General features: G+C 44.2%; 1 protein-coding gene across 1 annotated transcript in view; it reads right to left on the minus strand.

The window, feature by feature from the left end:
* The window catches only part of CDHR3 (cadherin related family member 3), a 62,405-nt gene that overhangs the window by 24,701 nt on the left and 13,052 nt on the right, over positions 1-24,652 (minus strand). Inside the window, exons 3-6 of the mRNA XM_023537990.1 lie at positions 18,732-18,897; positions 15,441-15,538; positions 5,996-6,090; positions 5,095-5,199 (exon numbers count right to left, since the gene is read on the minus strand). Of these exons, the coding sequence (XP_023393758.1) occupies positions 5,095-5,199; positions 5,996-6,090; positions 15,441-15,538; positions 18,732-18,897 (464 nt within the window). The remainder of the gene's footprint in view (positions 1-5,094; positions 5,200-5,995; positions 6,091-15,440; positions 15,539-18,731; positions 18,898-24,652) is intronic.

Genomic DNA, 24,652 nt, shown 5'->3' on the forward strand with positions numbered 1-24,652 from the left:
ATTTTTTAAAATAAAGATAGTTGGTCTGTCCAGCCATCTTCTTTCTTTCTCTCGATTCTTGTGCAAAAGTTTCCTGAATTATATTTAAAATCCATCTGGACATAATGTCCAGAACTGCAGGTTCCTGACTCCCATCCCATGGCAGACACCAAAAACCAGATAAATTGTATACCTTCACTAGTGCTTCTGCTCTACTTAGTTTTTATTTCTTTCTTGTCTTTTTTTTTTCCTTGTGGAGGCAGAATTTATGCACAGAACTGTGCACCTTCCAAGTACCATTAATCATGAGGTCAGCTCTCTGAATGCAGAAATGAGCCCCCTGGGCAGAAGCCAAAGTCAGCTCTCTGCCCTCCAAGGATGACTTCTGCAAAATAACCCCAAATTGCCAGTGTACCCACCTTCCTCAGACCTCCACTGCCTTTGGAAAAGGCCAGTAATATGACAGGTGGGTTCGAAGTTTTAACTACACAACTTGGGTAAATTGAGTAATTTCGAATGCACCAAGGGAAGCTTATTGTTTAAAATAATTTTGCAAGAAGTCTTTTTACTGAGGGAAAATCATTTCAGTGGGACAAATAGTGACCTCTCATTTGCCAGTTTCTTAAGTGTGAATTTTCCCATGTGGGATCTTCTTTAAGAGAGGAGACTGCACCTCAGCTCTAGATGATGGCATCCATTTCCTGAGCTCAGGGTATTCCTGCAGCTCTTTCTCATCACCCAGGAGGATATGTGGAGTCAGACGTAGAAAGACAAGGAAGCTCCAGCTGGAATCTGGCAGGCAGGGAAAGATGGGACCTCCTGACTAGGGCTCCTCCCTAGACCCTGGGCCCGCCCCCTACTCGTGAAATAACCTCCTGTAGGTGCTTTCCAAGTTGGGGGACAGTGATCTTGTTCAGATCAAGAAGCCACCCCCAGTGCTCCGGGGCCTCTCCCTAGCAATGTCCCACTAAAGCAGCCTATTAATCCGTTTACTTACCTCACACACTCCCTTCTCAGGGAATCTGTACTGTGCCCACTGATGGGTCAAGGAATAGACAAGTGGGTGGGGCCAAGGAGGCAGGGGCGGCAGGAACCAGAGCGAGAGAAGCCTGTAGCGCCAGCTCCTTAGGCTGGACTAAGCCCTTATGTCTATCATCTGAGAGCCCCAGTTTCTAACTCGTTATATTTTTCTTTGGTTACCTGAAGTGGGTTCTGTTAACCTCCAACAAGGGGATCTCCAAGACACTCATGCCACCCTCACAACCTTGCCCCTGCTACTCCAAGTGTGTTCCCTGCATTTCGAACAGGCTCCCAGGCAGTGCAAATCTCAGGCCCTCTCCAGCCCGCGGAATCAGGATTTGCGTTTTCACAAGAAGTCTGAGGGACTGATGTGTACTTTAAAGTTTAACCAGGACTATGATAAGGAATCACCAGAGATGATAATCACAGGTTCCTAGCTTCTCATAGGACAGACCCAGGACACCTTGAGAGGAGAATACCCTCCTTTCCACCATCCCATCTTCCCTAATACAGTGGTTCTCAACTGGGGACAGTTATATTGGTTGTCATAACTGGGGGACAGGGCTGCTATTGCCATCCAGGGGATAAAGTCAGGGTTGCTGCTAGACATCCCACAAGGCACAGGACAGCCCCTCTTCCCTCCCTTACCTCAACCCCCCATCACAAGGAAGTTTCTAGCTCAAAATGTCATTAGTGCAGCTATTTAAAACATCTTGTCCTGCAGGCTCATCTAGTCCATGCTGGGCACTCCATGAAATCAGGATCCTCTGAAGGGGGCTATTGGTGAGGCTACTGGTAAATTCCAGCTCCTCAGGTAAAACATTCTCCCCTGGGCTGACCTGACATGGAGCCTGGCAGAAGATCAAATCTTTGGTTTGTTTGGTTTGGGGATCCGAGACCCAAAAATAAATAAAATATCATTTAATGTAAGGGTGTTACCTTCAGACCACAGTTAAGCTCTATGCAAAGCACAAGTAAGGCAAGGGCCCTGCAGCCACCTGACAGGGTAATGCTCTCATGCCAGTTACATGCCCGTACCTTCCTCCTATAACACGGGACCTGCAGAGCCTGGGCGATGGATAGACGAGGGCCAGCGGCCACACTCAAAGGAAAGGATGAATCCTGGGTGACCGCAATGATTTCATAACTATGAACGAGTATTCAGTAAGTGCATAAGGTGTGTATACATTGCCACACACCTTATGTGAAAAGGACTGTGAGTAAATACAAAAGAAATGGGTAAAAGTGTAGAAAGACCTATCTGCCCAACTCTAAAACACAGTGCTTTGCAAAAAATAACAAGCATTCTGCTTACCATATAGAGAGTAAATATAAGTCCAGTACTTTTATAATCAAGTGCTCAACTCGAATAATAGCAGAATCCTGGAGTACACATTATGAGTCCATAAAAAATTCAGATGTTTGTCACCACCCAGTGATAAAATGGCGAAACATTTTCAACAACAGAAATACTACTGGCTTTGGTTGTAGTAATTGTAGGACCTCAACAAATAGTAAAGATAGATGAGTTGTTTCCACATTTTACATTTCTACTTCACACTCTAACAGTATACTTGGATCAGTTTGAGGATTTAATTTAATGGATAAACAATTTATGGTTAGTCTTAGCTCTTAGAGCTGATTTGGGGAGAAAAGAAGGATCATGGTTCAAGAGAACCATGAAAGCTCTCAACATCAGCACCTAGTTTGAAACCGAGCAAGCTTTTCCAAATTGTAGAAGACTGAGGGGTGAAGCTGACTCTGATTACTGATGAATCCACAGTGCTGTGTGGGCCAATACTTGAGTCAGAATCCAGAGCAGCCTGGGCAACATCAGGGCAGCCAACCTACCCCAAATCCCCCTTCTAGAGCACAGGCTCTCTCAGACCCATCCCTACCAATATCCGTGGGACACTGTTTGAAATGAAGTAGACTGCTCTGGGCTGTTTTTAACGATTAGATGGTCACATGGGTCATGTTCTCTGTCTGGGATGGAGCCTAACAGGTTCATCTCTCAAATCGAAAATGAGAATCAGAGTTTCAGACTGATCTCTGGGGCCCCAACATCCAGCCAAGGTTATGTTCTCTTTCTGCTGAGGTCAACTGCTTTATTTTGGAAGAAACAGTCCAAACCAGATGATCTACAAGTTCTGCCCCTTGGAAGAAATTGTTTTCCCCTTTGTAACCTCATTAGCTTGCTTTCCCACCTCACAGACGGGGGGTGTGAAGAGGGCACTGCAGAATGCATCTGCTCTAGCCCCACAGCCATTCCTCCCTCTGCGGGTTACTGATGAATCCACAGTGCTGTGTGGGCCAATACTTGAGTCAGAATCCAGGCTTCGATGTCACAACTATTTATGAACTGCCGGGGCTGTGCTCCTGCAGGAACCTCTCTGCAGAAATGCACTGTGTCATTCTTCTGAGTGTAACATGGCAACAGGTGTTGATGAGAAACATTACATGGGAGTGTGTCTGCTGCTGTTCCCTCCATACCAACACCCAGCAACTGGGGTATAGACCATGCTAAAATCCAGAAGTTTCATAAATGTGTGTTTTGCCAAATGACACCAGGTTAGCCTGGGAATGAGGTGGCCCTAATGTCTCCTAATCTCAAAATACCTTTGCAAGCATTCTGCATAGTTCTGGGGCCCAGTTTTTGTTGCAGAGTTTCCTAGGCTGAATTTATTCATAGACATCAATGCAGTTAACCCCAGGTAGCCGACTTTGCCAGTTTCCTTGTGGTTGGCTGCTGAGCCTACCTCAGCAATTGGGGTGGGCAGTCTCACACAGTCAGCCAGGCTGTTTGCAGGGCATATGCTAGCTCAAAATCCCATCTTCCCCTCCTAAACCCCTATCTCCGACAGGCTCAGGTCTCCCCTTTGTGCCTGGGCTGGTGCCAGGCACATTCCCACAGGCTGCCTCCACCAGGTTCACTTACCTTCCTCACCTCTGCTGGATGTAGAAGCTGCCAGAAACAGCCAGATCTCTTTTCTGGATTCTCCGTGGCACGAAGGAACTTAGAGCACCTGGCAGCGAGCAAGCCTCTGAGGCACTATCAGAATCGCCCTCCTCTCAGGCAGAGAGAGTGACACTCTAAGAGTGGGTTTTACAAAGTCTTGACTGACGATGTTCTGCTACTGTTAGTGTTGAGCACTGTATTATAAAAGTACCTGCCTTATACAGTAGTTCCCCCTTATTTGTGTAGAATACATTCCAAGTCCCCCCAGATAGTACCGAATCGTATACAGACTAATTTTTTCCTATACATAAATATCTATGATAAAATATAATTTACAAATTAGGCAATTTCATGGATAGAATGTTTGTTTCTACCATAGATCTTAGCAACTCCAGCATACGATTTTTTTTTCTTTCCTTATTAAGTCAAAAACTTTAATCTTTTCACTTACAGAAAGCACTTTACAGCTTTTCTTTGGCATATCTGAATTGCCACCATCACTACTCTTGTGCTTTGGGGCCGTTATTAAGTAAAATAAGGGTAATTTGAACACAAAACTGCCATTCCATGACAGTAGATCTGATAACCCAGACGCTACTAAGTGACTAAGGGTGGGGGTAAGGGGACCAAATACGGCGTGGATATGCTGAATGAAGGGATAATTCACATCCCAAGTGGAATGGAGCAGACATCACAAGATTCGTCACACTACTCAGAATCATGTGCAATTGAAAACTTATGAATTTCTTGTTTCTGGAATCTTCCATTTCATATTTTCAGACAATGATTGACCCTGGGTAACTGAAACCATGAAAAGCAAAACCGTGGCTAAGAGGGGACTACTGTATTTACCTTCTCCATAAGCCCTTGCACCAGGGGCATCATGTCTGGCCCCATCCCCTTCCCACATACCCACAATCCTGTGGTATAGGCGAATGTTGGGGTATAGAGGCAGGGGGAGCAAAAGTAGAAGATAGAAGTCCAGAAGCACAGGTAAAGGACACTGAAGATCTCGGGCCCCTTATCTCTCCTCTCCAGGGCACCCCACTGTCTTGTATTAAGTGTGTCTGAGGAGGCTTGGCCACCTGAGGGAGGTAGGCCTGCACCCCTGGAGCCCTGACCGCCCCCAGGCCTACCTGGTGAAGCGCGGGGTTTCATCGTTGATGTTCACGATGTTCACCTGCAGTGATGTGGAGGCTCTGAGCCCTTGGCTGTCTCTCACTTCCACGATGAGATCGTGACTGTCAGGGGAAGATCCCAAGTGAGGGAATCTAGCTTTGCCGACACTGCCTCAAAATGGGGTAGGAGGAGGGAGAATTCTGTCCCCTTCTGGTCATCCCTCTCTAGATGCTCCTACAGAATCAGATCTGCTATGTCCACCTTTCTTTCCTCATCTCTAAAAACCCACTTTTGCATTTCTCACCCTGTAGTTGTTATTTACAGCCACCATCTCACCAAGAGGCTGCTCATGCCCACCATGTCATACACTCCATCTCCATCGCTCCTCACATCACAGCAAAGTGTGTATGATGCCCGCGTGAGGAAACTGAGGCTCCCATAGATTAGTAACTAGCCCTGGTTCTCACACTTGGTGTAGAGCCAAGAGCCAAACCTAGGTAGGCCCTCAAGGCCCGTGTGTTTTCATCCTCATACCGTGGACTCTCCACACGTCTTTTCTCAGAGGCCTTCTCACCTCCTGCATCCTGCTTTCATGTTAGCAAACAGCTCTGACAGCTGCCTCCCCAAGCTGATGGGGCATCTGAGGCAACCTCCAGATGCTTCAGGAGCCCTCTCTCACACGGTCATTCTTATTATCTGGAGATGAAGATTTTGGATGGGGAAAGAGGCCTTCCAGATAACTGCCTTATTTCCTATTCCCCTGTGGGGCTCGCTACCCTCTGAACTTGGCAGGAAGGCAGCAAATTGCTCAGGGCCCCTTACTTTCCCTCAGGCTGTACCATGCCTGCTCCTTGACCCTCAGATAAACGGGACTTCAAGCGAGGTCATACTTCAAGCAAGGTCATTAGCAAAGGCTACCTATTGTGTCCTGCTTCAAAGTCAAATTCTGTTGTGGAGAAGAAGTTACCATCAGCAGACATTCTGAAGTTCTTTGTGGTAGAAACCAGGGCATACTGAAAAATAAGGAAAAAAAGAATGTAACTAAACATACCTATGCATCTTTCCCCAGAAGACAAGTTTTTCAATTTCCATTTTATATTCTTGGCTCATGGTACATTCCTGGTGTACAAGTCTAAGAATGGGCAGTTCTCAGACTTACTGATTCTTAAATCAAGAAACTTCTAGATCTGTGGTCTGAGCCTCTGTCCCTGATTGGCCACATCCTCATAAGCTGGTCACTGGATCCTGCTTTGATTATAGAGCACATATAAAAGGCCCCTGTCTGGGCATTCTACTTCTGGATCTAGTCTCTTTAACTCTGTCACCACATTCTCATTTCTGCCTCCCAAGACAATTTCTGGCTTTGATTCTATGTCTTGGCTTTAATGAACACTATTTAAACACAGCTACCATTAGGTAATAGGGTGATACTAAAGTAAATGAGATCTGGTCTCTACCTTTAACAGAACTTATGGTATAGTGGGGTGCAAAAACATGCACGAGCATCATTCATTGAAATAATGGAAGGGCAAAGGGAACGGACAAGTGTGAGAGAGAACGAAACTTAGCAGAGTCCAAGTTGAAAGCTGGTTTGGAGGTATAGAAGGGCTGTTTTAAAATCTGAGCTCAGGGTTGTGGCCACAGGTCAGGTCTTCCCACATCTTGGAGAGATGAAATCTTTGTCCTCCTTGGCTCCAGTGCTTAGCCCAGCCCTCTCGATGATCTCCTGACCAGCACCACTTGTTCTGACAGGAACACAGGCTTATTCGCCCAGCTCACAAAGTGCCAGCCCATGGAAGGACCGCCCCTGTGCTCTAGATGGTGCTCATCAAGATTGTGTCCTTGCTCCCATGGTGGAGTCAACAGTGCAAGGAAAGGACCTGGATCAGAGCTGAGCCTGAGTTCTGGTTCTCACCACAGGATCTGGGGCAAGTCCCTTCCTTGCCTGTGACTTAGGGATGATACCACCAGCTGCTCATCCACGTTATTGTTGAGGATTAACTCTGAATGCATGCTGTAAAGTGTGACAGGCTGCAGCCACACTTGAGGCTCACATGTGTATATATTCATTTGTTCTAAAGGACTCTAAGGTTAGAAGATTTCATTATTTCCTACTAGGATGAGAGATGATCTCTCCACAAGGCCTTAGATCTCTGGATCAGTTCATCGGTGGAGGTTTTGCAACCAGAGCCACAGGCCCTGAAGTCTAAAATCAAAAGAAACACCAGCCAAGGATTCCAACCCAGTGATTTGCTACGTTGCGATCGCACCTGAGCTCCTCACAGGAGAAGAGAGGATGCACAGAAAATAGATTAAAGGTCCCCTCTGGGGCCAATATAAGGTTTTTAAACCATTTTTTAAAGTGTTTACTTTCCGTTTGTTATTTAATAACATTTGCCTAGTTCTAATGAACATATGTTTTACAAAAAAAAAAATTGGGAAAAACAGAGAAGTATAAAAAAGAAACTTAATATTAGTCACCTTTAAAAATCTCATTTTCTTGGATACCCTTCTGTTCTTCTCTATGCAAACATACACCCTCCAAAAATATTGGGATGATGTTCTAATCAAAATTATAATATTGTTATTTTCAGGAATAGCTTGAGCATTTCCTCATATTCCTAAATCTTATTTTATAGCCTGGTTGGTTAATGATGGCACAGCATTCTCCTGGAGGGGGTTATTTTACTAAGTCTTTCTTACTGGTCAGTTAGATGGTTCCTACTCACTTTTGAGAGGAAATATTTGGGAAATGCCAAGGAGCCCTCTTCTTCCACCCCCCAAAGTATATAAGCACTTAGCAGCACTCAGAGTGTGATGTTTAGATCCCAAGCCCCAACCAACTCTCCCACTCACTGCCTGGGCAGCAGTGGCCTGGGCCTCAGCTGCCTGCACGCAGAGCAGTTCCATGTCTTTGAGCAGAGTCTTCTCTGCAGAGAATCCTCACGTACCCACAGAGCTGAGACTAAAGCTAGATGCAACGGCAGGGTTTATAGACCTCAAGGAGGCATTACTACACACTGAATGAGCATGACTTTCCACATGTGTTTGGAAATGCTCTAAGAGATAGGTCCCCAGTTCCGGTCAGTCTCCAACAGTGTAAGATCTTGGGACACAGAGATTACAGACGGGTCTTGCTCTCTAAAAGCTTCTGATCAACTGAGGGAACATACAAAGAAGATGTGGGAAAGGTGCTCCAAGAGAGAAAAACAGGCTATGATAGGAACAGAGAAGAAAGACTCAAAGGCCCATCGGGAATGTAAGAGTGACCAATCGGGACAGTTGAGTTAAGTGTTTTGGCCCTGTAACCAGACAGCTGAATCTGAATCCTGGCTCTGCCATTTTCCAACTGTAAGGGCTTGTGCAACAAAGAGTAATAACAATAGGGCATGCCCCATGGGAGGATCATGTAAAGTTCTAGAACAGTGCCAAGTACATGGTAAACCTCAGTGTCTGTCAACTACTACTGTCCAGTTAGAATGTAACGTCCATGAGGGGAAGGGCTTCTTCATTTTCTTCACTGATATATCTCTAGTGCCTAACACATAATTTAACATATTTGTTAAATGTTAAATATTGGGGTTTTCTTCTTGCCTATTTCCCATCTGAGACCAGCAAGCCTACCTTCATCTTACAATCTTTTTAAAAATCTTTTTAAAAGCAACAACAAAAATCTTGCCAAAATTTTTTTAAAATCTGTTTGAATTTGGTAATGCTAGTCTCGGTTATGAAATCTTCTCTAGTTTTGCCCTCGATCTCAGCAAGAAAGAAAAAATAAATAGCAGCAGATAGAAAGGGTAAAACTGCAGAACTAGGAACATGGGGAATTTCTTCCTAATTTTATTAAGAGGCTGATTTCCTGGAATCTTAATTTTTTTCTTTTAGCGCCAGGCTAATTTCCTTTATCCCTGAACCTGCAAGCTTGTGTTAATGGGAATAGCAGTTTTGCACTTAGAAAGGAGATAATATCCATAGACTAAAAATATTGTGTCATGTGGCCATTTGCCAGCAACTCAGAAAGCTTTCTGTAAAACCTGGCATTCTCTCCCCTTTTAAAGGCTTGTTTAATCAAAGCTGCTCCCTTGATATTCATTCTTGGAAAACAGAAATTAAATAGAATGAAAAGCAACTGCAGCCCCTCTCTGCTCCAGTACTGGCTAAGAAAAGTCCTGAGTAATCAGATCAATTCGGTTAACAAATGCTTGTCACACAAGCTCTCCCGTTTTCCCGCTTGGGAATATTCCTTTACCACCACCCCAGGTTTCTCTATTTGCAGCCCCTTGGCAGCTACCATTTGCTCACAGACACAAACGCTTCAGTGTGGAAGACAACTAGCAGAGCTTCCTGCCCCATTCACCCTTTATGGTGCCACTGGTGTAGGGAGGAAGGAGGGTGAGAAGGAGCTGGCCCAGTTTCCTGAAATGTCAGGCTCCCTGGGGAGGGCACTCTACCTCCTGGCTGGCTCCCCTACTGCAGATGGAGTCACAGGTGAATAATAATTCAACCTGCGCCGGTTTGTACCCATCAGTTGCTTTCAGGCCTACAATGGAATTGAGCAACAAGAATTCAGCCTTCTAAGAACAGATCAGTCAAGTTTTCAGAGTGAAGGAAGGACCCTTATCCCTCCCAAGTCCAGGGAGTGTCCATGACTCTAAAAGCCACTGAGAACATGCCCCAACCACCGCCCCCCACTAAAGGGCTAACAGCCCCAGAGGGCTAACAGCCCTGGGCACCATCTTCTGACTAGGCTGTTGTAAGTTATAAATATGATGCCACATTTCTATTATATTTTTCAGTGTAATCTGAATGTTTTATAAAAGCCTTAATTCCTCTTTTTCCCTATTCCATCCCTGTTCCAGCTCAGAGGTGGGAGGTGGGAGACAGGAGTGGGGAGGAAGGGGGCTTAGGAGGAAAAAAAAAAACCAGTACCATAAAAAAAAACTACTGCAAGCCCTTAACTTGGCTCAGGCTTCTTCTATTGTGTTATGTGGGTGAGCTAAGTGGGTTATGGGCAAGCATTTGAATGTTTTTAAAAGAGCCGCATTTATAAACGCAAAATGCTATAGATATGTCATCCTTTGCTGATAAAGCTGCAGATTCCATCCTCTCATATTCTTTTTTTATAATTAGCCTGGGTCCTGTTCTTTGACTGAGGCTTCACTATTCTTAAGGACAATCATCCCTGTCTATTTGAGAAAGAGTCTCTCCCAATGTACAGTCATCATTTAGTGATGTATTTGGAGTGGGAGTTGTCCAATACCACTGCTTTCTCCTTTCTTGAGCATTTTAACAAGCACCTGGTCAGAATGTGTTTTTCACAGACTTCAGTGGTGGTTCCTGAGTTAGCAGGCAGGTGCCAGGGGGGCACGTGAATGGGTGGTGTGTATCTGTGTGTGTGTGGTGGGGGTGGAGGTGCATGAAGAAGAAGGGGTGCTGTCACTCGGGAAAGAGGTGAGACACTAAAGACAGAATTTTCCAGAACACAGTAGAAGGGGATGAGCGGGAGTTGGGTGAGAGACTTCAGTTCTCACTAGAGTTACCTGGCCCAAGCAAGGGCCTCGGTTCTCTCCCTCATCTCGAAACACAGGGTGCTCAGTGGACCTGAAAACTCTCATCCCGGGGCAATTACTTTATTCTCGGGAAGATTAAAAGCACAACTTGCCGCCACTTCTTGGAGCCATGACCAAGATGGAGGCAGAGAGAATCACTTTCCGTTGCCCTCCCCGTAGCCCAGCTACTAGCAAGGTTCTTGCTCTTTTAATTGAATCCTTTGTCTTTCCTGGTGAAGACAAAGCACATTTAACTTCATGCAAAAGTCCTTCCTAATGGAAAGGCCAAGAGAAAGCCCCTTAATGGAGGAATTGCTGTACTAGATCACTCTGCCTCCAGCTGTGAAACTGATTAACGTCCTTAGGGTCCCGGAGGAGGAGGAGGCTGTGCAGCAGTCACTGTGGCCATTTCCAAGCAGAAGTAGGGGAGGGAGTCTGGAGTGAGTGGGTGCAGGCCGGGCCTCACAGAGCCTCCTTCAGGATGCAGAGAAAGGGCAGGGGGAGGGGACCAGGGAAGAAATGATGGTAAATACAATTATTCACATGCAGATCATCCTGCGCATCTCTGTGTGCTGAGCCCACCATTGACACCTGCCTCTGTGCTTCACCTGCACCCCGTCAAAGCACAGAAGGTGCACAGGGACGGGGAGCTGCTGCGGGATCTGAGCCTGCACCATCCGACACAGAGGCCACTAGCCACAGGCACCTGTGACTACTGAACTTTTGCAGTGTGGCTGGTCTGAAAGGAGTTGAGCTGCATGTGTAAAATACACAATAAGTCTGAAGACTTACTATGAAAAAAGGATCTAAAATATTGCATGAATAGTTTTTGTTGATTATACGTTGAAATGATAATAGTTCAGATATATCGAGTTAAATAAACTATATTAAAATTAATTTTACCTGTTTTATTTTAGTTTTTTAATGTAGCTACTAGAACATTTAAAAATTCACACACAGTACTTCTTTCTGGCTCACATTCCAGCTCTGTTGGCCACTGCTGGTCCCAGCAAGGTATGACCACATGCTCTTTAAATTTCTCTAAAAATGAGGAAGCAAAGACCAGTGGTTTCTGCATTAGCCACAATTTTACATCATCTATGACACTGTTTCACGTCATTAAGTTGGCCAAGGGTTGTAGGATTTGTCATTTTAAAGGAGCTGGGGTTTCTGGAGAATTCCTATAGCTAGTTTTAATTCATCCTTCCTCCTCTAGTTGCTGCCACCAGCAAGGTGACTCCTGGAACCTATCAGGTAAGATGACAGGCACAAACCAAGCCTAGGTGGCTTTATGCACATGCTTCAGTGTTTATTAAAGTCTGTGTTTGTTTGTTTGTTCAGTGGTTCTCAAAGGGGGGAGTGCATCAGAATCACCTGGGAAGCGTGTGTTCCAATTCAGCATTCTGAAGCTGAATCCAGGAATCTGCATGTTTTAAAGCAGCCTGAACACCCTCTGAGAAAGTCATAAACCAGTGTTCCCAGCCTTTCTGACCAGAAGAATCGCCCAGAGTATTTGGCAAATACACAGACTCCCAGACCCACAGAATCCAAACTCAGAGAGAGACTTGGGAAGTTTGAAAACCGTGTCTTAAAGCAGCAATTCTCAGCCCGGTCGGCATATGAGATCACCTGGGGGCTTTAAAAGCCTGATGCCTGGGCCACACCCCAGGCCAGTCACATCAGACTTTTAGAGGGGGGACCCAGATATGTGTATGTGTTTTAAGTTCCTCTGGTGGTTTCAATCTACAGCCAAGGTTGAGATGCACAGGTCCGGTCATTAGCAAGCTAACCTATCTTTTTTCTCCTTGTACAGAGCAAAACTTGTCATTTAGCACCTTGAAGAGACCAGAAAAAAATGTGGAAGTACAAAGTCCACTGTATGTTACTGCCTAAACTGTTATTTCCTTTTTCTAGTCTGAGAAATGTTCATTCCAGATTCTGTTCACTGCTCCTGCAGGCTGGCTGTCGACTTTCTGCGCAGCTGTTAGTTTCAGCACAGGTGTTAAATACTTCATTAACACTTTCTGCTGTGACTGGAAGTGCCCCCTCCCCAAACGACTCCTGAAGACGCTGCTGCAGGAGCCACAGTGGCAGCCACCCTGTTGCAGCTTCCACGACGGTGCAGCTGCTCATAGCCCTCTTTTGATGGTATATTTTCTTTTAAAGGGGCAACACCTGCTGCATTTGCTCCCCACCTGGGCAGCTTCCCTTCATCTGAAAGGAACAACCTGATCTGGGAGGTGTTTTTAAAGGAGCCATGACCTTGTTCCTTCTGCATAATTTGGAAATATATTAAAAAGGTAGATTTAAAAATAAATACTTTTCTCAGCAGCTGAGATTCCTTCCACTCTGCTCCCACTGCATCCTGTACAAACTTTATAATAATTACTTTATTGAATTATAATTATTTGGTGTATGCATAACGTCTCCAATCTAGACTGTAAACTTCTTGAGATACAAAGATGCATCTTACTTATCTTTGTAACCGAAGTGTCTAATAGAAAACGTGGCACATAGTGGATTCTTGGTAAATGTTGAAATTGAAGCGAGGTATTATACTTGGGGTTGCTAACGTCATCTCCATCCCAAATCCCTTTTCCCCTGGTTACCATCAAGCAACAGTGGCCACAGGAGATAGTTCTGGCCAGTGAGAAATAAGCAGAAGTCCTCTGGGTAGGACCTCCAGGAGAGTCTTTGTTTTCCTACCCAGAAAAGGGACAGACTGGGCTGGCCTGTCCCTTTCACCCTATACCTCTTCATGTTTTCTTTTTTTCTTCCTCTTCCTGCCTGGAACTTAGAGGTAAAGGCTGGAGGTGGAGCAGCCATCTTTAATCATGAGGTGAAGATAAAGAGGACATATCCAACGTGCTCTGAATGGAAGAGCAGAAAGATAGGAAGAGCCCAGGTTTTTGAGGGGAGCTGCTGTGCAAGCTCTGCATCGCCTGCCTGTCTGCCTCTGGACTTCTTAAAAAATATCCCATATCCTCCACTGTGGTTAAGTTTTCTGTTATTTTTAGACAAACACATTCGTAACTAATATAGAGTATGTTATTAATAAGTATAAATTTAAAGCACCTAGTATTGTCCTTAGTACAAAATAGGGACCCATTAAGCATTTGTATATTCATTTTACTTATTCGTGCAAATAGAATCTTAAATAAAGGAGTTAAGTGTATCCCGAGAAGAACGAGTCATTGGATGTGAACCCCAAGAAAAATTTTATGTGCTGGGATGGACTCCCAATGGTCAACTATGGGTCCAAATTTTATAAATGAGTCTACTGGCCATCTGCTGACAGAGGCCCCTTGCACATTCTGTGTACTGAGAAGAATCTCAGACTGAGCCAGCAACTTCCTGCACTGTGCTTCCAATTTCAGTTTCCAGTTTCATCTTTTAATAAATGGACTGAGACCTGCCCCCATCCAATCGGAACCTTGCAGCTCTAGCCTTGCATCTTTATTGACCAATCAGACCTCATGAAGCCAACCAATCAGGACTGAGTAACTTGGACCAACACAGTGTGCAATTTGGGTCCCTCCTTTGCATAATATTGGAGAAATCTGGAACCACGGTGGGAACTTTCCCTATAAAATGCAACATTCCCCTTGTCTCCACAAAGCACATTTTCGATATTTGCCAGAGGCTGCGTCCCCCCAGTTTGCAAACTGTTACCGAAATAAGGTCTCCCCTTTTTCTCTCCAGCGCCTTTTAGGTTTGCTAACAGTTGTTTTTGTTTTTTGACAGAAGGAATTTATTCTAATAATAACAGACTATTCCCTAACATGTGTCCAATAATTTTAAACAGCTTTTTTTCAGAGCCTGTAGACCATATTATATTGGTCCTGGAGTTTATTCCCAAGGCTAACTAACTTCCTCCCCTTAAAAAAAAGTAGTCCCACTGAAGCTGCAAACCATGCAGCAAACAGCAGAAACAGCCTCCCGGTGTTACCAATTCCCCGAGTGTCATATTTCAAGTATTCTCTCCTCTGTAAGGCGGGGTTTGCAGGAGTGTTGCCTGCTCCAAAGTTAGTCCAGTGACATTATTCTCTTCAACCTGGGCTGCCCAGCTGCGGTGGGTGCCCACGTCCGCTCCGGTGGGCAGAGGTAGCGCTGGGGCATCCTTGCCCAGGGAAAAGCTAAGAGGCTTCTTCACCTGAGATTTGATAGTTACAAGAGCTCCACTGGCAGCTCCATCAAAGGAAACTGATTTAAAAAGGAAAAGAAGAGAGAGCAGTTGTCTCAAACTGAACCATGAGGCAACTCTCCAGGACAGAATCCCCTGCTTTCCTGTATAGAATAATTCCTCTTTTTCTTTGGCATTCTTGAGATTCTCTTTTAATTTTTTTTTTTAACTTGGCTCCAAGCAGCTTGGTTTCATCTCTGAAAAGGAAGTGTTAATGCCTCTCTTTAGAGTATACGATTTATGCTTATTTTAAAAATATATACCTGGATTTTTATTACCTTAGAATTAAAAAATATTGAGCGATTTCAGTATGCCAGGCACTGTGCTAAGTGGCTTTACATGCATTCTCTAATATTTACAATCCCCTTACTGTGGTAGGTATTATTATTCTTCCATTTGACAGATGAAGAAATTGAAGCTCAGAGAGGTTAAGAATTTGTCCAAGATCACACAGAACCATGTAGCCAATCTGGGGTGTCTGTCTCCAGAACCCCCTTACCCATTCCAACCTCCTCTGTCCTCCATGCTTTGGCAGCATATTACTCCCCTTGTCACTGCCCAGGCCCACCCTGCCGAGATGCCAGGCTCCTGAATCAAAAGCAACGTGGAGAAGTTTAACAAGGAGACTTACACTGAGGGGTATGTTTCGACTTGTGTCTTCCGGATCGAAGGCCTCAACCTGGTAAATGAATCCAGGGTTTGCTCCTTCCACTATGTAGAGGTCTTGACCTATACCCACATCACAGTGAAATAAGAAACATTTTATTAGATAAAACAAACAAGGAATTCCAAAACCAGAGCAGCCAAAGGAAACCAAAGGAAACCAAACACGGCCAAGTAAACCAAGCACTTTGGCACTGTGGGAAAGAGGGCAGGAATAATAAAGGCCATAAGGGAGACCATAGCCAACTTGCAGGAGTGGATTTGTTTATGGGAATTAATAAAGTGCTAGGGTTGGCCAAGCTGTCATCAAGTCTTCACGTATTTCCTCCAATGAGAGGTGACCTAAGGTACTATTGTTTGGTGGGGGAGAGGGAGATGATAAGAGAGTTGGAAAGTAACCACAGGTAGGAACATCCAGGATGAGGCTGCCCCATGTTCCAGATCCCCTTTCATGTGCAAATTCCTTCTGAACAGAGCTAAGGTCGCCCCTTGAAGTGCACTTAGCATCTTAGCAGAAACGAGTCCCTAAAATGAGAGGCCTTAAATAGAATAGAGAAGAGACTAAATCAGAGGGGAGAGAGGGCTGCAGAGGCTCAGGAAAGGGTACAAAAAATTGATTTCATCTACTTCAGAGTTCCTGGATGTCAGAGGGAGGGAAGAGCAGGCAGTGTCACTTGGTACCACCAGTCCTGCCTGAGGAGTTGTCATGCTCTCTCTCTGGCATCTCCTTCTGAGAATCTCTCTGAGAGATGATTGAGAATGTTAACATTAACTCACTCTGTTCTGAGGCACTGTGCTGAGGACTTAACATATGTTCCCTCCTTTAACAGCCCTAGAAAGTAGGTATTGTAATTTTTTCCACTTTATAAATAAGAAAACAGCCTCAGAGAAGTATTGAGGTTGCCTCAGTCAGTAAGGAATAGAATCAAAATTTGAACTCGAGCCATCTTACAGCTTATCTTCAGCCTTCATTCACTTTATCTCTGCTCATGCTTTCACTAAACAAATGTTTACTGATCTACACATTAGGCATACAGCAGTTGACAAAACACAAAACCCTGTTCACATGAGCTTGCATTCTCGTGCGGAGATATCAATAATAAAATATTTATTTTATCGATAATAAAATAAATGAGTAGAATGTGTGCAAGTTATTGAACAACATTGTGAAGAAAAATCAGGGAAAGAAGTGTTGTTGAGTTGGGTTACACTGTGAAATAGAGTGCTTATGAAAGGTTTGTTGACATTTGAACCAAAATTCTCAAAGAAATGTGGGAGAGCCATAGAGTTACCGGGGAAGGGGAGGAGGAAAGAGCAAATGCCAAGATGCCAAGGTAGGGTCGTGCCTGGAGTACTCACAGATGGGTGAGCAGGCCAGGACTGCTGGTGCAGAGCGGGTGACCAGGAGATGTGTGGGAAAGACATGGCAGGCAGTGAGGGTTGTATGGGCTTGCCGATTTGCTGGGGCCTTAAAGAGACTCTCACTCTCCTTTTGACTGGGATGGAAAGTTTCTTGCAGAGTTTTAAGCAAAGGAGTGCTTTGATTTAAGTGATGTATAACAGGATCCCTCTGGCCACTATATGGAGAATCAACAGCAGAGGGCAAGGGCAGAGCAGAGAGCCCAGTTAGCCAGCCACTGCAGCAACCCAAGCGAGACATGACTAGTGGAGGTAGAGGTGAACAGGCTAGGGACAAGTAGGATTCTGCACAGGTTTAGAAGTTGGTAAGATTTCCTAATGGATTTTACCTTGGGTGTGAGAGACAGAAAGAAGTCAAAGTTGACTTCATTGTTTTGGTCCAAGCTACTGGAAGAATGAAGTTGCCATTAATTTAAATAGGAAAAACAGGAAAAGCAGCTTTGGGTGGGGATGGTGGGGGTCAGAGGAGTGGAGTAGGAGTCAAGAATTTGGTTTAGGAACATGTTAAGTTTGAGATTTCATATTCTGACACCAATTCCAGTGTGTGTGTGTGTGTATGGGTGTGGAGTGGGGGGCTGGTTCTTATACCATCAAGCAATTCTCTGACACCAGCTAGATGTTCTACAATTTAGCTCAATTCAAGTTTAGGTTGTCACCTATGCTTCTGACCCACCAGCTATAAATCTGAGGTTTCTACACCCCCCCCCCACCCCCACCCCCACTTTGGGCTCAATTTGCTAGAGGGAATCACAGAACTCAAGGAAACATTTTACTTACTTGATTACTGGTTTATTATGAAAGGATATAACTCAGGAACAGCCAGATGGAAGAGGTTCATAGGGCACAAAGTAGAGAAAAAGCACTGAATTTCCAGCTCTCCAGGCATACCACTCTGAATCTCCACCAACCTGGAAGCTCTCTGAGCCCCACCCTTTTGAATTTTTATGGAGGGGCATAATTTGTTAAATCATTGGCCATTGGTGATTGAACTCAGTCTCCCCTCCTGCAGTGGCGGCAGTGGGTGAGAGAGTGTGTGTGGAGGGGACTGAAAGTTCCAACCCTCCAAATACATGATTGGCTCCACTGGCCACAATTGCCATACTTAGGTGACCTAGGAGCCTTTCAAATGCCACATCATTAACATAAGAAAAGATACCTTTATTACTCTCATCACAAGAAATCCAAGGGTTTTAGGAGCTTTGCGTCAGAAATGGAGGAAGACCAAATATATATATTTTTTATTATAAATCACAATATTACAGATGTCTATTAGTTATCCAAGTAGAGGTGTTAGGTAAGACATTTGGATATTTGAGGCAGTTCAGAGGAGAACCTGAACTAAAACATAGACTTGGAGGTTGTTAGTATGAATGGCATTCAAAGCCATGAGCTTGGGGGAGATCGTGCAGGAAGTTACCCTTCACTCTTATGTGTATTGTCTCTACTCTGTGGCAGATGCCACACACACACTGCCCTCAAGGCATCAGCATCCATGGAGAGAATGAACAAGTCAGTCGATGACTAGTGTGCAGTGATGAGCCCGATGAGCTTGGCCCAGGTTCCTCCAGAACGATCCACCTGAGGTCCTGATCCTCAGCTGCCTCCCCAGGACTAAGAGACGCCTAAGAGAAACCGTGGTTGTGAAGGGCTTTGTAAATTGCTGGGCACAATTATTGGGAGTCCTGGGCTGAAGGACATTTTATTTATTCCCTGCTCATTAAGCAGCTGCCTTTTTCAGGGAAACAGCTGCTTGTTTATTTACTTTTCTGTTTTTCTCCATCCCCCAGGGTCTTCCCTGTGCCACTGTCTGGGTTTCATTGCACACCCCAGTGTATCTTACCTTTGGCCAAGTTGCCTAGAAACTGAGGTGGCTCATTCACATCTGTTACCTGGACAGTTAGGACCTGCAGGTCAGTGGCACCAACGTCATCCTTAATGTAAATTTGCAAATCAAATATCTTTGGTCCTGTTTCAAAATCTAGTTGCTCCTTTCCAGTGGTGACAACCTAAAAGTAAACGCAGATTTCTTAGTAATCACATGAAAGAGGCCTGCTTTGTATGCTTGAGTTTTGCAAAGGGATATTACTAAGAAGGAAGCAACCAGCATCCTGGAAACCATTTTTCACTCACATTCAAAGGAACGGGTAGTTTGCCTTAGTCCTTCCAAACATAAGCCCCGCAACCCTTCACTAAAGGGACTGCTGTGTATGATGCTGCTTTTCACAGGAAAGAAAAATATTCAGGAGAAATTCTGGTTGCATCAACTAGAGATGGATAGCCCAAGAATTTAAAAACCTATCGCTACTTGGGGTAGGCTCCTAGACAAGTCCTTTAACAACTCAAAATGTAGTAGGATTTTCTCATCTTTCAGAACAAGATGCTACACTTTCCTGGGACTGCTATTCAATTACATCTTGACTCATCACTCCATTCTAATTTTCCCAAGGCCACTTCCAAGAATAAACAAGCAAAGGATACATCTGCAGAAATAAGGAATGATATTTACTAACATCAACTGCCTGTTTAGTTTTGTGTTTGTGCCTTCCCATACTTTCTTCCAGTGTTGGAACATTGTTCTTGGCACTACAGGTGTTTTGGAGATGTGAGAGGGATACCAAGAACCAGCGCCAGAGAGATATCACCAGAATCTAGACTTTTGCTAGCAGGAGCCCAGGTGGTCCATGGTAGGAGGGTTCTGTGGAGGCTAGGCTAACTGGAGGCCAGTCTCTGACCTCTAACATCTACATCCCTGTTGGTGAGCTGCCAGAAGGCACAGAGTCTTTTGGGACATCAAGGATTAAATGTTTTAATTATGCTAATAGAAACTTTTAGTTATTAGTACAACTTGGGCCTGACAGTGAGGCATTCAGTATCCTGTAGTGAGGAAAGCACTTAGGTCTGATTCCGTTTCCACCGCTGAACTTCTGTGTGACCTTGGGAGAGTCACTTCACCATTCCTTGATTTTGTTTCCTCATGATTAGAATTAGGTAAGTTAATTTTTGCCATGGTTAAACAGACATGTTATAATATAAGGTTATTATAACAAAGAGCTAGATCAGGGTACTATGGAAAATCGGAAGGAAGAGAGTTCATTGTAAGCTGTGTTTAGTCAGAGAAGGCTTCATGGAGAAGGCAGCGAGTATCATGTTTGACTTTGCAAGATCTGGATTGGTTAAGAGAGGACAGCCATCAGCGTGAATGAGTGTGTGTAGTGGAGGGAGAATGTACGAAGGAGTGTTGAGAGGAAAAACGAGGTAGCCTTGCCTCCATCCACAAGCAGGATCAGCCTGATATACACACAAGTGGAGATGACCCATATCAATGGTTGGCATGTGATAAATAAGAGGCGGTATAACATAGCGGTCAAGAGCATAGAATCTGAGCCCAGCCTTCCCATTACTTAACCTTCCTGTAGCCTCAGTTTCCCCATTTGTAAAATGGAGATAAGAAGAACATCCACTTTATAGGGCTTTTGTGAGGATTAAATGATCTAATCCATGGAATACCAAATGACTGGCACTGAGCAAACCCTCAGGAAAAACTGTTTAGGGAAGGTAATTTTACCAGAGCAGCTGCCTCTGTTTCCTGATTTATACCCTAGCTTCCTGCTAAGCTTAGAGTCCTCTCCTGAACCCCAAGCCTGGACAGGTCCTTTACCACAATATTGCCTATTGACAGCCCCTTTCCCTTGGGAACGAGATTTAATACCCCAGAGGAAGGAAATAGAGCAATCAGAAAAGATCCAAAAATGTTATATCTTGGAACCAAAGGAATTGGGTTGCTATCAACACAAATGGAAAAGTTGTTTTTGTTCTTGTTGTTACCGGCATTTATTAAACGTTTGCATGCCAGGCTCTTGCCAAGCCATTTTGTTAGGTATTTTAATATTTATCACAACAACAATAGGTTAGTAAAAAGTCTCCTAATTTCATACATAAGGAGACTAGAACAGAATAGAGAAGGAACTGCAAAAGGCCACAACTGAGAATGGGGGAATCTTGATTTGGTTGCGGGGAATCTTGATTTGGTTGTGGGCAATCTGGCCGCAGTTTTTGTGAAGGGCAGTAAGTCTGGTTTAAGGCCTATTAAGTTCGAGGTCTGTCTGGACTAGGCTGAGCATATTTACTGTTTAGGGAAAAAACTGTTTAGGGAAGGTAATTTTACCAGAGCAGCTGCCTCTGTTTCCTGATTTATACCACAGCGCTCATGACAGTAGATGAGAACAGAGCAGAGTCATGCTCCGAGATAGGCAAATGGAAGAGGGACAGATGTGGCCTCCACTTGACCTCAGAGAGCTCCAGTTTTTATGCTGCTGAGCCCACTGTCACACCTCCCTGGCTTCTCAGAGCTATCCTTCTTGGTGCTGCTCTAGGAGAAAATCTTTTGACCAATGATCAGTCACATGGACCAATGAGGCTCTGGCATCTCTCTTGCTGGGCAATAGCGAGCCAGCAGTGGGGGTGGTAATGAGCGAGGGCTCTTGGAGCCAGCCTGCCTGATCTCAAACCTCAAGTCTGCCACCAATTAGCTATGTGAACTTGAGCAAGTTGCTCGACTTCTCTGTGCCTCAGTTTCCCCACCTTTAACATGCATATAATAGTACACCATTTCATAGTGTTGTTATGAGGATTAAATGAGTGAGTTTACAAAATGTTCAAGGGAATTCCTAATATATGGTAAATGGTTCATAAATGCGAGCTCTTATCATCATCATCATCATCATTATCCTCGTTCTTATCCATCCTCCTCCCCTCCCACCCCAACATCACCAGAAGTCTCAACAGCTGTGTTTGAAAGCAGAGAGGCCTGGCTTCTGTCATGATTAAAGGTCACCCTCAGAAAGCTCTGCGCAACTGAGTCCCAAAGCCAACACTGACCAGACCTCTAGGCTACAGGCCCAAAAACTTCACTGTGAGATGCATTATCCTGTAGAGTGTCAAGGTTGCCCAAGGAGGAGCCACTTCTCCCATGTCTGCCCACAGCCATGGCCCATCCTAGTATCAACTGCAGACTGTGGTGCTAGGAGGGCACCAAAACTGGGACAATATGGTGAACACTTCAGCCTAGATCAATTGAAGGGCTAAGAAATTTGCCATTTCTAGAGGTCAGGAACAGGCTAGAATTCTTTCTTGACTGACAGCTCTGCTTGAACTGCATGGCGTGTGGGAAGGCCATGTCCCATAGAGAAGGACTTGGGCGCTCATCAAAATAGCAGCAGTTATGCATGGCAATGCAGGAGAAAGAGCCTAAGATTGGGAGTCAGAAGACCTGAGTTAAGTTTTTATTTCATCCTTTATGGCTATGTGATCTTGGAAAAATCAATTAACCTTACTGTCTCTTTGTTATCTTTTTTCTAAATTAGAAATAAAAAAATATTTAAATGGTAATAATATCAGTTAGTAGTTAACAACCAAGTAACAATCAAGCTATGAATGTGCTTTGGAACCTCTGCAAATTTGAAGCAGCATGATCATCATTATCATTAAAGGCAGTAGACTATAGAGACTGTGAATGAGAGCTCTCAAGTGGAAACAACCCAAATATCTGTCAACTGATAAATAGACAAAATTCGGTATGTCCATACAGTGGAATATCATTCAGCCATAAAAAGGAATAAAGTACTGATCCATGCTATGATATTTTATGCTTATAGGAAAGAAGTCAATCATAAACAACCATATATAATATGATTCCATTCATATGAAATGTTCAGAATAGGTAAATCCATTAAAACAGAAGGTAGATTGGTGGTTGTCAGGGACTGAAGGGGTAGAGGCAGGGAAATGACTGCTAATGGAGTCAGGATTTCATTTTGGAGTAATTAAAATATTCTAACATTAGATTGTAGTGATGGTCTGAGAATATCATAAAAACCACTGAACTGTACACTTTCAGTGGGTGAATTGTATGCTATGTGAATTATATCTCAATAAAGCCATTGTCAAATTATGGTGAGAGCTCTGAAGTCAGACAGCCTGGATTCCAATTTCAGCTCAGCTACCTAACAGCTTGTAAACCCAGGGCAAGTTATTTAACCTTATCGTTAAATTTGGCTTCATTTTACCCATTGTAAAGAGGGGGTAATAACACAAATAAAATTATGGAATAATACAGATAAAATAGTACAAATAAAAATTGAGAGTAAACATGTGTAAAGCATGTTCAACTGTGTCTGGCATATACTGCATGCTCTCTAAGTATAAGCAATTGGCAAGGCTTATAGAAACAGACTAGCAACAGCTGTTAAAGAAGAGGCAGACGTCAAGGGAGCAGATAGTGCGGATAAGTCACAGAACCAGCATCTGGGACCTGGGAATGTACACTGCATGCTGAGGGGAAGCCACCTGATTGTGTGCTCCTTACATACCTGAGGACCTACCCCTTGGGTGCTGAGAATACCAGATGCTCGGGCTCTGGCCCTTAAGTCATGGGTTCCACAGTGACTCTAATGATCAGCTGGGTTTAAGAACACCCAGTATGTACTGCAGGGAGGCAACCGTGCTTAGGCCAAGCAGGCTGATCCCACTGGGTCCGACCAGAACCCCACAGCAATGGCAGTCAAGACCAGGGGCAGGGCTGATGATAACTGTGGGAGGTTCTTATGCCAGCTGAGGAAAGGGTGGATGGAGGTGGGGGACAATGAATTATAAGTAGGTCCAGACACCTGGATCCTAAAAACATCCTTAGAAGGCCTCTGAGGTTACTAGTGGAAAACATGCAATGATCAGATTTGTCCTGCCTAAGGAGGATGAAAACATTGGAAAGATTCAAATGACAAACTAGAAAACAGAGCAGTGGTGTCTTGGTTCTTGAATGTGGATGATTGGGTCTGAATTATCCAAGAGGAAACATTCACAGAGTAGGGCTGAACATTTACACTTATATTTTTACTAAGGGTGTGTTCTTCCGTATTAAATAAGTTTCCTCATAGATTTCTTTCTGAACAATTCATAGTAAGAATCATAGGAAAGCAAAATCACCAGACACAAGTTTATCAGGGTCTGGCCTTTAAGAAGATCAATATTCAAACTATTCCACACAAAGAATCTAGTTTCTGTCAGCACACCTAACACTTGATATCATGCGAAGGTGGTCGGCAATAAGAAACAAGCCTTTTCTTTGCAACAAATTGAGCATAATGTTCAGTTGGACTGGATTAAGTAGAGAAAAAAGGTTCAAGGTCTAGAGGGGCATCTAGCACAGAAGGTTCGAAGATGCCCCAAACGGGACTTCCTGATCTTACAAGAGGGAATATTAAAGAGGAGGAAATGACCACTGATCTAGAATCACACCTGCCCCTCATCTTCAGGACCCCTCTTTGCAGATAGCTCCCATTGAGAATAAGATGGTACTTACCTCAAAGTCAGTGTCTGACAGCCAGTTCACCCTGAAGGCTTCGGTGAGAGGATTCGAGTTGATTATTAGGGGAAACCCTGAGATCACAGGTGACAGTGATGCTGATAATTTCACAGAAAACTTGTGCACTGAAGTCTCAGGTAGAGCATTCTCTGTTACGTTGCTCGTAGCAGGTAAGTGGATTAGGTGTAGTGCCTCACTTCCTGTGGATTTTAAAAAGATGCAAAATGGCATGAACACAAAGCCTTGTGATGAGAACAGGGACTTAACAACTTGTTCTGTGGCTTTAACTTGTAGCTAGGAGCAACGATGGAACCTGGTCACTCCCCAAGAACAGATTCTCTTGCCAAGAACTGGAAATGGGAATGCGAGATCTTCTCAGAGCCAGGAAAACAACCACCACC

This window comes from Pteropus vampyrus, unplaced genomic scaffold, assembly GCF_000151845.1.
Source record: "Pteropus vampyrus isolate Shadow unplaced genomic scaffold, Pvam_2.0 Scaffold208, whole genome shotgun sequence".
Classification (NCBI taxonomy): Eukaryota; Metazoa; Chordata; class Mammalia; order Chiroptera; family Pteropodidae; genus Pteropus; species Pteropus vampyrus.